At 36.8% G+C, this 14,217-nt stretch overlaps 1 protein-coding gene across 8 annotated transcripts in view; it reads left to right on the forward strand.

Moving 5' to 3' along the window:
* LOC111866508 (microtubule-associated serine/threonine-protein kinase 3) overlaps positions 1-11,340 on the forward strand; it is a 106,056-nt gene extending 94,716 nt beyond the window's left edge. For 7 of the 8 annotated variants that reach the window (XM_023855511.2, XM_023855512.2, XM_023855514.2 and 4 more), the window contains 2 exons: positions 4,615-4,680; positions 9,047-11,340. In XM_023855511.2, the coding sequence (XP_023711279.1) occupies positions 4,615-4,680; positions 9,047-10,579 (1,599 nt within the window). In that variant the 3' untranslated portion in view covers positions 10,580-11,340. The remainder of the gene's footprint in view (positions 1-4,614; positions 4,681-9,046) is intronic. The other variant, XM_023855513.2, reaches the window with a different exon arrangement.
* Positions 11,341-14,217: the final 2,877 nt, after the last annotated feature.

Below are 14,217 nucleotides of genomic sequence, written 5' to 3' on the forward strand. Positions count from 1 at the left end.
TATTACAAAGTAGGAAAACATCTGATGTGGTATTAAATACCATAGTTTACTAAAAATGAAATTGGGTTGTTATTTAGTTATCTCACATTTTCATGTAATCCAGAAGAGATGGATTACAAAAATGTCAAGTGAGAAATAATGAAAATATGCTTTAGGGTAGAACTGTTACAAAATCCAGGCATAAAGTAGTTGTTTGAGAACAGGGTTAATAAATTGACTCAAGAAATGGAGGAAAATATCACATAGAGGGAGAATGGAAACCTAAAGATACTTCACACCAAGCAACAAAAGAAAAATTTAGAGATGAAAAAGAAACAGTGTTAAAAAAGATAAGGAAATTGGAATCATAATATAAATGATAAAAGGGGAGGCATATAAGAAATGTTTATCAACAAGTGATTTAGCAGCTGAAATTTAATGAAAAAATTCAAAACCATAGGAAAGAGAGGGCTGCATAAAAACAGACAAAAGATGTTGACTAATTTTGCATTAAAACTAAAAAAAAAAAAAGTGCAATAAAATAAAAATACACAAATATATTAGAATATTGAATAATTAGATAGCAGAACATGCTAAAAGAAATCCCATAGCAAAGGACTCATGAGTGTATTACTTCAAGATTTATGGTATAAACAATCATAAATGTTAATTCAGCAGAATCTACCAGTGAAGAAGAATTATATATTGTTTTGAAGAAATTAAAAAATAATAAAAACTATAGGAGAAGATGAACTAATTTCAGATGTATTTAAATATGCTGGTAAATTATTTTACAGAAGGTTCCTGCAGTTGCTGAATATTATCTGGTATGGTTACAGACTTGCAGAAAGTTGGCAGGAAGCTAATATGATAAAAGTACATAAAGAAGGGAATTTAAAAACAAAGCAGGAAAATGACGGGGATATTAATTTTTTTAAGTACTGACTGTGCTAGTGTTATTAAAATAGGGTTACAGGATATGATGATGGGAAACTTGGAGAATAACAAAACACATTCCATGAAGAAATATCCTGTTCTGATGTGTATTTCTCAATATTGTTGCATGTATTAGTGACTAAAGATGTGGATTTGGATCGGCAAATCAATTTATTGGATAGTTACTATTTGTAACTACAAATAATTGTAACATTTTCAAAATTACTATAGTTACAACACATAAATAAAATATCCTATGTCAGCTTTACCTAGTCATTTCTAGGTATCAGATCTAATCAATGGCTATTCCTCTGTAAAGGTTTCCCTATCCAGTTCCTGGCAGTGGATTTTAACACGGGAACTATAACTGTCACACTCCAGATATCACTGCACTACAGCACAATAAAGCCTTTAATTCACGCGTTAAGTCTTCGCAGCTCAACTTTTAATTCTTCTTCAACTACAAACTGTCTCCTACCAAGAACTGACTGACTGGTTAGTGCTGATTATCTTCAAGATAACTCCTCTGCACAAACCCCACCTAAAACAGTGTCTTCTTTTGTTAAGGATGTGTGCTTACAGCTTTGTTGCCTGGCAGTAGATGGCCTCTTGTTCCATGCATTTGCTTGACGTGGACCGCATAGAAAACACAGTTTCCCTTATATTGTTGTCGCATTGTTAAGGGGGGTGTTTACTGGCTGTCACATAGAAACTGCAGTTCTTTTATTGTTGCCTGTATTTGTTGCCAGGAGAATGTTTACAGACATTCCACTGTTGTTGTGTAGCACAGCAGGGGACTGTTTACCAAGAATCTGTCTTCATGGGAACTTGTTTGCCAACCTGTTGCTTGGCAGTTAGTTGACACATTATCAAAGAGCATGGATAAGGCAACATCGAAACCCAGCAGGCCATCATAGGGTAAAAGAAAAGGCATTTGGTAAAGTTAGTAAAATCAAATATTATGAAATTCTCATACAGAATAATATAACCAATCAGCTGATTATGACAATATATAGAACTTGCAGTCACAATTTTATAGGCTGCATCCTGTTTGTCAGCCATCACAAGTATACATTAAAAAAGGTCCTCTGTTTTATTTCTAAATATACACTACATGGTTTGATTATAAATGCTCATCCTACATTAGTTGCCTAAAATAAACAGAGGTTACTTTCCAAGCAGCCTTTGTGTGTATGTGTGCGTGTGTGCGCGTGTGCGCGTGTGTGACTATACACGTTCAGGATCATTTCTAGTTCATTGGACACACATAAAATTATGTAGTTCACTTCTTGTTTTATAGTGTCATATGTATGAGTGACTATAGATGGGGTTTGGATTGGTAATTGGATTTATTGAACACTTACAGGTCATAACTACAGGTAACTACAGCACTATCGCTAATTCACACACTCTACAATTCACTACAGCACCTACTAAGTCTTCTCAAAATGTTATATCTTCACTGCTTGTCACCTGGTAACAGTTTAGAACGCCATAGCTTCCTCGGCTTTTATGTTCACGTTTTTGCTGGTTGGTGACTACCTCACAACTAATTTCTACTGGTGGCCATCTCACGCCAACCTCCCACTATTTTCACTGCTGGGTTAAGTCTCCCTCTCATGGCAGCTGGCCCTCGTTGTATATACTCAGCACGGACTGCACAGAAAATACCACTTCCAACAGTTCTTCTGTTGTTGCGTGCATCTGTTGCAGCCATTACCTAGCAATGGCTGTTGTATAACTGCTTATTTCATGGTCATTGCCTAGCAGCGGGTCTACATGCCACAATAATTTTAGCACTTTGGACTGCTACTTTTGGTGTGCACAGTCTTCCAGTCAGTCAAAGTCAGATTATAATACAGCAGTCTTTCTTCAAGTGCCAAATCACCTGACTTACCATCATCCTGTTAACTGAGCCAGTCTGGTCACATCATCACATAAAACATGAATAAAGAAAACATCACATAACATGTAATTAAATATGCAATATATAACATCATATAGAAAACCAAGGCATGCCTCACATAAATGCTACATTAATCATACAGTGTCAACATAAGAATACAGGTATATACATTAATACCCATCAAACCCTGTTATTTACCAAGATAATGACTGCAAGTTCCAGCCTTCAGGCACCATTGTGTTTACCACATATACTCCTATAACAACATAATTTTTAATTCTCATTTTATCATCTCATTTATGTATCCTGTACAGTTACCTTGTAGTGTATTTAGAGACTTCATTTCCTGAGGGAGTATCAATGTAACTTATAGAAAACTGGTTCCAGGTTTTTCAGCAAGACAGTAAAATGCAGTACAATTCATTAGTTTGTTTCTGATGTAGTAACCACCAGAAAATGATCATTGGTAGAAACACGTAATAGTATTAATTCTAATAATAAAAATACTTGACACCAAGATAGTGTGTTGATGGTCACAAAGAAAGTTAAAGATAAGTTTTGATGATAACCCTATATCTATATATAAAACACAGCAGGATGCAAAAACAAAGAGGAGAGAAATTTTCTAATTGATTCCGTAATATTAACTCATGTTCTCTTTTTTGTTTCTCTACAGTTGTTGAACAATAAATCTGAATATTAAATGATATCTTGTTACATTATATAATATAAGGGAGAACACACATTTTATGTGTCATGTATTCTATGTGATGGTAAGTAATCTGGTGTGGAACAAGTGATCTGCTGTGGAAAGGAGCAGTTACTCTTGTGGAGATATTTCTATCAAGTATAATTTTTATCTGACTGGTGAACTGAGTCAACATTTGTTAACTCTTCTCAGCGTATATGTTTTCAGACATTACCAATCATTCTGCAGTTACCTATTATAATTTAACTAGAAACATTAATGTTTCACCATCACAAGTTGAATATTTTTTTTCATATGCAGTAAACTCCTCATTATCTGATATCCAAGCATCCAGGATTTTCATCCAACTGGCAGAATTAAAAGAGAATTTTCCTTTTTAGTAATGTCATTTAAAAACAAATTTGAAATGTGTGTATGTTCACCCAACTGTCACTAGTGCACTGCCAATCATCCTCCCCTGCACAAACGCCATTATGGTAGAGGCTAGTTGAATCTGTGATTGTATCACAGTATATAATCTGAACTCTTACAGCCATTAGTCCACTGTTTTGTTTTTGTATTGGGTTTCTGTATGATCTTTTCTCGTGCAGCTGGCAGATTCATGTAACCAGCACACCCCTTTCCCCTTGCATGCTGGATAATGAGTTTATTATATCATATTTAGATTTGCTACTGATTGATACAGGCTGCATAAAATTCAACATCAGCTGCAGAGAACATGAAATGAAAGCTGATAAAGTACCCGTTATCAGTAAAGAGAACTTTTTCTTATCATAGGTATTAGATAATTATAGTGTTTCACAATCATAGCCTTTTGTGCTTTTGCTGTCCACAATTGAACCAAACTGAAAACTGAATATCATGATTTGTATGACATTCACTTATGTTCAAGAATGTCCATATTCATTGGGGAAAGAAAATAATCTTGAAACTTTGTGTCACTAGTGAAAAAAAAAAGACAGTTACCTAACAGGTAATCATTTATTGCTTATAGTTACGTGTAAGGTTTATTTTGCAGTTTCTCTTGATTTTTGTTTAAGTGAATTTGATTACATATTTATTTTTATGTAATTTTCCTTTGCAGCCTATGAAAATTACATGCCCACTTTCTGCTCCTGTTGTTCCAGCTGACTTAATGCCTCAGTTCATGGTATGCATGCATTTTTATATCCTTGTATCTATAACTATGTTTTGTAAATGTGAGATTTATCATTGTCATTATGCAATTTCAGGCTACCATAGCAATGAATTGTCAAGTGTTGACACATTGCATTGTGTAGGTCACAAACAAGCAAGCAGTTTTTTATTTCAATATGTCATGTCTAGTCTGTATGTATTCATAATATTTTAATATGTACATGTGAATTGTAGTATGCGATGCAAAGAGATGGTTTAAGATTGATTATTTGTGTATGTTATTCGTGGGAGATGGCATTAAACGTAGGCCTTGGTGAATCACTCAATAACATAAAGGCTGGGAAAATAATACAGTAGAAATGGAGGAAAGGTAATAGTATGAAAGCTTGTATAACATATTATAAGACTTCCTATTGTTTCAACAGGTGTTAAACTTGTGCATGCATGTGAGTGTGTGTCTGTTGTTTGGGTATAGGTGTGTCTATATTCTGTTTATTAATGCATACTACCAATTTTTAGATCTCGAATAGCATTTTTAACAAATTATGCATTATAATTGTTTAGAGAGCCCTTTCTTTTTTACTTTATTTTCCTCTCAAGGAAAAGTAGACTTGCGTTATCATTATGCTGTGTGTATGTGTGTGTGTATATCTGTCTGTCTGTGCATCCTTGTGTGCCTGTTTCATCTTTTGAACCAGTTGATCACATTGCATGAATCTTCATATGCCCAGCATTCATTGGCTCCCATTTAGACATCATGGGGGCAGTAATAATAATGTGGCAGAAGAGTGAACTTGTAAGATGGGAGTGGCACTAGCCCAGGGTGATTGCGAGTTAGCAAATATTCTGCTGTTGAAGTCTGGACCAAGCACAGGTCTTACCACAGAATGGGACCAGTGTAAGCATGGCACCGACCTCCAAATTTGATGGACCGACTTCATGGGCCGTGTTTCAACGCCAGTTCAAGACCATGGTGGAACATAAAGGCTGGACACCTAGCAACAAAGCCACATATTTGATAGCTGCCTTGAATGAACCCTACTGCACACAATCTGTGTGGCATCCCCACTGGGGTGACTTATGAACAGATAACTGCAATGCTTGAGAATCACTATGGTGACCACCACCTTGCAGAAGCATTCCAGCCTCAGCTGAAGAGGAGGGTCCAGCATTCCAGGGAATCTCAGCACGAATTTTGCTGCCACCATATACCACTTGTCCAACCGTGCCTATGTCATTTTAACTGAACAACACATCAGTAGAGAAGTGGACCATGCATTCACCGATGGGGTACAAGAAAGAGACCTAATGCGACAGCTGTGGTCAAGGGGCAAGAGGACACTAAGCAAGTTGAAAATATTAATGCATTACATTGTTAACTGATTGTCATCTTTGTAGCTGTACCTGACTGCCCAAGAGAATGCTTTCTTAAGGCAGTGAAGTTCCTAACAACTACAGTGGAGATGTATGTAACAGTTATTATATGATTAACTATTTCGTTTATACACCATCAACAAGTATTGAGAGCTGATGTACTGTTTTATCTAACACTGCTCTCATGTGGTAACATTCGTATATTTGTCATTAGTTTCATTCTGTCTGTACCTATATTATTTTTTAGTTTCTGGACTTTATTTTAAATAATATTATCATCTTCAAGCTTCTTAAATGTCAGTATTGTTTTCCTTTTATTGGGAAACCTTATGAAACATTAAGTAAACTGTGTGCTCCTAACTAATGAAGTGTATTTTGTGAATGGAAGTTTGTGCTTTTCCATATTTTCTGTTTTACAACTTTTTTACGTGTCTCACTTATTTAGCCCACTCTTACCTGACTTGTCATATATTTTTACCTCACCAGGTCCCAACTTCTCAGTAACAAATAGTAAGTGGATATTATATGATACAGTTATACAAAAGAAGAAAGTCTCCATTCTAATACTGTATATAGTAAAGTTCCTTAGAATGCTGTGTACCAATTGTATGAGAAAAATTAGTGCAGAAACCCAGTAAGGGCCAAAGTTATTCCATTGGAGTGGAAGTATATTTTCAGACATTCTTAACCTTGGCACTGGATTGAGGCGAGTGGTCAGCTTCATGCCTTGGTGCTTTACCTCCTGGGCAAAGAGCTCCTGGTGCCTGTTGTCTAGGAGGCTTGGTGGGGTCCACAACCAGTCTGCCATAAACCCAGTACAAAACCAAACAAATTTTCACTTCAGTTCTTACATAAGAATTGTCCTAGGTGACATAGCAAATTAATGAAGGAAATTTCAGATACCTATACTGTTAGTACACGTATAATGTAATCACACATTCATCTTGCCACAATTGTAATGGCACCTGCATGAGAGATGTTGATAGGTTCTAGTGGCAGCTGGGAGAACTGTGGAACATACAAGCATTGCAAATTTGCTTCTGAGTAACTCTATGAAAATGGTAAATTTTCTTTTACACTATTGCTGTTTGGATGATAATTCAAGGTGCTTTGATGCTGGATAGCCCTGGTTTTACTGGAATTAAGAAATTATATTTAAAGTGCTTGTATGTCAGGATACAGTTATGTGAAATATCTCAAAATTTGAACAGTTGTGGAAGGTATATTAAAAATCTATATTTTGAATGCTAAGATGTACTTCTAGTATATCGGAAAGTTCATACTAACATTTTTCTAAAATTATGGTATATGTATATCAGATATTGTATGTAAATATACTGTGTTTGCATGGGAATAATGTTTTTCTGTACCTGTTGTTTTTTAAGTGGGGAGGCACCTTGTAGTAGAAACCTAACATGTAATCTGAAATTTCAGGGTCAGAATGCCCAATTAACTAATTTATTGTACTTCTCACACATTTATTGTTGCATTGCTCAGTGTTTTTACTCTTAATTGTTTTATATACACATTTTTTCCTCTTCCCTCTGCCTTGATTTGTTATAAGTGTAGGGTGTTTGCATGATACCCTATGTAATGAATTTCACTGCTGCATTTGAATAAATAACAGTTGTATTTGCAGTGGGGATGATACATGATATGTAAGATCTGTAGTGAAATAATGCATTGCATATAAAATTGTAAGATACCCAGCACATGAACCATTATTATGAAATGAACACTGGTGTTACATGATGCAGTATTTCTCCTTAATAGAATATATAGTGTCTGAGTCTCTTGGATTGGATTATGTATATAGCTCTGAGCAGTCTGTATACTATGCCTGGTACTAGGCCGTGCCATAGCTCAAGCGGTTAGTCACTGGCTTCCCACCACGGGAGACCAGGCTCGATCCTGTGTCTGGTTAAGTGAGATTTGTGGTGGACAAAGTGGCGCTGGGGCAGGTTTCCTCCGAGTACTTCGGTTTCCCCTGCCAATCTTCATTCCACCAATTGCTCCACAATCATCCTCACCTATCATCTGGGGCTGGTACAATAGGCCAGAAGTAGCTGCAATACAAGGGACTTAGTCCCACCCCACTAGCAATAAAAAAAAATTAAAAAAATGCCTGGTACTCGAAAAACAATGTCTATTTACATTATTATTAATATCTTACAATATTTACAAGTATGTGTTGAAGTATATTGAACTTGTTAATTCCAGCATATTTGCCCTACAGATCCTAGGTTGGACCCTATTCATACTCTCTGGCTATCTGATTACACAATGTGGATACACTACTCAGTAAGACTACTGAAGCTGCTTTGCCTGTCCCATGGTTTTGCTGTAGTCTTTCTGTGGGGTGCCTTGACTAACCATTAGGATGAGTGCAGCATCTTCCATGTAAACTTTCACCAATAATATCGAGGTGGCCACAGGCATAGTGCCCAATACCACCTCCTAAAATTGTCTATCGAATGGCTCTTGCATATCTCTGATGTAGGGTATTTTATAGTTGACATGACTTCTGCTCGTCAGCTTTTCTTAATACTTTACAATAACAGTAGGATTTTACTATGTTTGTTGCAACTGCTGGTTCAGTGTTTACAAAAGAGTTTTGTGACACACTGGACAAGCTGTGTTTGTTTACCAGCTTTCTTCAGTGCGATTATGCTAGTGGATGCCTTGGAGTTCTGAAGTTTCAAATCTCCCTTCATTATGCCGTAAGGGCATAACAGTGACAAAGAAATGTTGCCATGTGAATGTGAAGGTTAAGGGTCATGGATAATTCATATAAATATCTTTACAGATCATGTTCAACATATATTTTGTTTCCAGTTGTGTATTATTCTAAAGCAAATTCTTTCATCATCACAGTATTTCCACTAAGCTATAGCAACAAACATGTAATCTGTATTATGCTAGAAACTACCCTGTTTTTAAAAAATTAGGAACGTCAACCACACATATCAGTGTTTTCTGATGGGTGTACTTTCAATTGATTTCAGATTGCAGCCAGCACATCTTCACCACCCTTAGTAACTCCCACAAGAAGTTTCCAGCCATTACCACGAACACTGTCCTCTCAGGATCTTCCTGGATCTCCAACACACAGTAAAACCTTGCGATCACCCCCAACAAACCGCATTACCTTTTCCTCTCCAGAATCATCTCACTCTCCGGTCAATTCTTCCCAGTCAAGCTCCCCAAGCTCCTCAGCACCCAACAGTCCAGCAGGAGTTCCATCTGGTGCAACAGTACATTATCAGAGACCTTCAACATTACATGGACTTAAACATAAACTTCACACAGCAGCCAAAAGCATTCATTCTCCAAATCGCCGGAAATCTGTGGGACACATACCGTTGTCACCATTAGCAAGAACTCCTTCTCCATCTCCACTTCCATCATCTCCAACACGTTCCCCTAGTCCACTGGCATTCCCAACAGGTCACCATCCTGGTAGTTCCAATACCACACAATCATATAGCCCAGGAACTTCATTATCAACACCAGGCTCTGGAAACAAAAAAGGATTTGGAAGACCAAAAAGTGCTGAGCCAGGTTCTCCTCTGCTTCGGCGTGCCCTCTCGCCTGACCGTCTCCATCCTCGTAGTGCTGAGAGCAAAAGTAAGCCAGCGCCATCTTCCATTTCACCTTTGTGCAATCCTGCTCTTAAGGTAACCATCTCAAGTGCACCCAGGGTCACTATCACATCCCAGTCCCCACCAGTACCTTCAAGACCTACAGTGACCGAATATGTAAGTTCAAATGCTCAGGTGATTACCTCAAAACCACCTGAACATCCTTTATTGGCTCGGCCTGCCAGGGACATGCCTATGGAAAAGTCCCTCAATTACACAGATCTACATCAGCGTTCAGATCATAAGGATAAGAAAATAACTGCAGAGTCTAATTTTGTAACTATGATTGGAAGTTCATTAGATGAAGACCAGCATATAAGTAACAGTGAATTTATGAAATTGGAACATAGGACCTCCTTACCCACGGGATCTGTGAATGTTGGTGTGATAGTGCCATGTGATAGGACCTCTCAACATCTTCCTCGCATCGCTGAGGAAAAAGACTCACCCACAGGATCAAAGGAGGAAGCCATAGCAATGAACCCTCTTGTTACGGAAGCACCGTCAAGTACTGAGAAATCTGTTGTAAAAGACCAAGAAAGCAACAACATAAACTTTGGTTTAGTTAAAAACATAGAAAGTAGTTTGAGAAAGAGCAGGACTGAGAATAAGTGTGACTTGAATACACAAAAAGGAAAAACCAGTGATTTTAAAGCAATTAAAGTTTCTGAGGAGAAATTCATATCAAGCACCAAGTCTGATACAAGAACACACCGAAAGGACTGTAGTGATTCTTCATGTAATAAAACAGAAGGTAAGAATAGCAAATCAGCTATTCCTGAAAAAGAAGTAAAACCCAAGGTTGTTGATGAGTCAAGCAGCTCTCATTCAGAAACAGGAAAAAGTTCTGCTCAAGAGAAGAGGGAATTATATCGGGTGGGCTCGAGCAAGGAGTAACATGTATTTATAATGTGTATGCCTGTTGTTAACACAATTGTATAAATGTTTATTCAGAAGTTGAGAATTTTAATGTTGATATGCTGCCACAAACAGCATACAAATATTGTAAATAGTGTTTGGATATAAAATTGTCACTCTTTTAATTAGTATTTGGTTATATCAACATTTCATAAAAATAGAGGCACAGCAGAAGTTCCTTTGGCTGTGTATGCATCCCATCCAGCTCGCTAGTGGAGAACAACTTGCTCCTGATTTGCAAGTGCTATGTAAGGACATTTCAGACTGCTTTACAAATTCAGAATATGAATTGTTGTAGTCAAGACCAGACATTTGTCATTGTGGCAGATTGTTTCTCTCCCCAACCAGCTAATTGACAAACAAAAAAATTTGTTTTCTTGCTGATATGCATAGATTGTTTGGGTGTAGTATTATTCCAGTGCATCTACTGTGCCTTGCTCCAGTGAAACCATGTCTTATTATGAAAACAGGGCTCACACTGAGTGGTGTTCCACGAAGATATGTCCAGAGTTGAAAGCATATTTCACTGAGACTTGCTGCATAGGGGGTCTATGTTACCAGTCAATTGAATGAGAGCTGCACACAGTTGAGAAGAATTTCTTATGTCCTTCAATCAGCTTAAATAATTTTAATTGAACATAAATATTCACAGTAAATTGATTTGTTGTAAAATGAGCTCTGTAATACAAGGTATTAAACTGTATATGATGTATCTGAAAATTAATACAGCATTCATTATATTTTTTGGTGATGATAATGATTTAAACAGGTAATTTGTTACATAATGATCATTTTAAATATTTTAAAAATGATTTTTCATGTAGTTACTTTTGTTGGTGTAATATAATTTTTAAGCGCATTTTGTAAAACAGAATTCTCAGCTTTCTCAATATTAAGCACATACTCCATTGGGAGTGGGACAAAGTGATGAATTTGATAATCTCTGTTTATATTTTGTGTATATTTTACTTCATTGTCTGGAAAGGTTTTTTTTATATTAAATATGCCTTTGAAGGATCATCCTGTTTAATCTTGTATTTTGTGGCAAATTGTCTGTTGTCCATGTAAATTATTTAATGATGAAGTTTTAAGGTGAAGATTTTAAACCATTAGCTTTAGAAATGTCTTGCTATTGATGTCTCTCTGTAGAGAGATGAGAATATAGCATCGCATAGCTGACCCGTTGTCATGCCAAGGCTGTGTAAATGAATAGTAAATTATGTATTTGTATACGTGTCCTATACATTGGTGTGAAACAGCAGGCCGCAGAATTTTCAAGAATGTGTAATGGTTAAAAGTTACATATGTTTAATGACTAGAAAACATTTTATGTGTTTCTTTTTTGTATAACATTATTTGTGGGATTCATTTCTGAATTATCAGTACAAAACTGGTATCGATGTAAAATTGGTGACAGGACTCTGCCTGTATGCCCTTTATATGATTTGGTTCTTTTNTAGATGTTCCAGACACCATAGCAGCATAATTCCTTGCCAAGCCCTCTACAGAGTGAAATACCTTCTTTGAAAAGGGCATAATGAACTTTTTAAGTATTCTTAATTATTTATATCACAATTTGCTCATGGTACTATATAAGAAAGAACATTTTTTCCTTGTGTAGCAAACTCAGTTGTGTCATGTTGTGAGTTGTGAATCTTTATCATTTGTTAGAAAGTATAGTTCAATGTTCTTTCACATAATGCAGTTTCTGGCAAAACTAGCCACTATTATGATCTTAGATGTTAAACATAAAAATCTTTGTTGTGTCAGACATGGAATATATGGCTGACTGTGGCTGCTGCTAATGTCGCAAGTGATTTTATTTTTTTAGCAGAGTAAAATTTCTTGATAACATAATGCATCATAACTTCAGGATAATTGAAAGAACTCAAGAGTTGTTGTCAAAATTGGAAACAAATATGAATTAATGGGCAGAAAATGTTCTCCTTTGAACTGAATGTAATACCATATAGTCTGTACTCAATTATAAGACACCCAAGTTTACCTTGGGGTAAAATTAATAGTTGCTTCTTTCTTTCTTTTTATGAGAACTGTTGTTCGCTTAATGGCTTTATTGTAATTCAGAACCAGAGGATATATTTGTAGCAGTTGTATCTAGCATGATATGTCAAAGAACAAATATGATCAGCAAAATGAGTTGTGTCTATAGCACATACTTCTGTTTTAACAATATTGTGACGCGTTACCTTACGTCCATCACTGCGACAACCGCTACAATTGGAACAGACACTTCCACGGCAAAAAATTGGTGGAAACTGTGGAATTCCCACAGCGACAAATCGTAGTCATGAATTGTCACTGAGTAATAACGGGAAATACTGCACTTCCTAAGCAGTGGATTGTTGAACCAGAATAATGCACTTCGGTGGTAAGGAGTCAGTCTTCCTAAAGCAGTCTAGTATTGGCTGAGATACAGCGGAAGCAGTAATTGTGATACTGCAAGTGATAATAATTGTAAAGCGTGTGAGTATCCAATAAAGATTCGCTATATCTGAGACCCATGTAAAGTTATTTGTCGCGTGACATACCCAACACGTGACAATATACTCACTACCAAAAAAACATTTTGTCTCAGCAATATTTGTATTTACCATTAAGAAGAGAAAAACTATACCTTCAAGGCACGTGCGGTAGTAGTTTTATAGATCCACATTTTCTTGACTTCGGCACAAGCTGGAGGTGAGTGGTAAGCTTCACGCCTCTGCCGCTTTACCACCGAGGAAAGAGCCTCCGCTAGCCATTGGATAGGGGGTCGTATGGCCCCAGAGCCGGTCTGGACGATATGGACAAGAGAAAATTCTGACCCTTCGGCCGCCCAGCCCGTAGGCAGTCGACAAACCCACTGAGCTAAACCGGCTCATGAGATAATAAAAGCAACTTACGTAAAATTTTAGCACTACCACAGAGGTAGCAAATCAAGTCAGGCGGCAATGGATAGTAGCCATCCTACATCAGTCATCATCATTCTTAACATCTGCAGGCAGGTTAGCTCGTGATAATCACCGATTTTACAATAACAGAATTTATAGACTATATTCTTTTGGAATGAGAAGTATATTATGTGGTTAAGTGAAGAGAGATTGAACAAAGGCGACAGCGTGCTGCAAGACGTACAGGATGTACAGGATCGCACAGGAGCCAATATGGCGGATGCGGAGGTAGGGGCTGCAGTGCAGGCTCATCCTTTTTTATTAAATACTGACATAAAGAATGATGTGGCGTGTGCTAATTGTGTTCAATTGAAAAGACAATTGGATGATGCTCTTCTACAAATGAAATCATTACAAAAAATAATTGAACTGTTACAAAAGGATAATGAAGAATCGAAAATGGCTAGCCAGGAAGGTAGAGCTATTAAAAGTGTTATCGCGAAGCGTAAGGATGTGAAAAAAGTCTATCCGAGCAGTTCCCTCAGTAATACTTTTAAATTGCTCGAGTTTGAAAGTGAATTAATTAATACGACTAACACCGACGAAGTTTTGAATGTGGTCAGCGGTATAAGATTTCAAGTGAACAGCAGTAGTTCAAGAGCAAATGTGGAATCATCTAAAAAGTCAGTCAATCCTAAAACTACCTCGCTAGTTAATTTCTCAGTT

Source organism: Cryptotermes secundus, unplaced genomic scaffold (assembly GCF_002891405.2).
Source record: "Cryptotermes secundus unplaced genomic scaffold, Csec_1.0 scaffold401, whole genome shotgun sequence".
NCBI classification, from domain to species: domain Eukaryota; kingdom Metazoa; phylum Arthropoda; class Insecta; order Blattodea; family Kalotermitidae; genus Cryptotermes; species Cryptotermes secundus.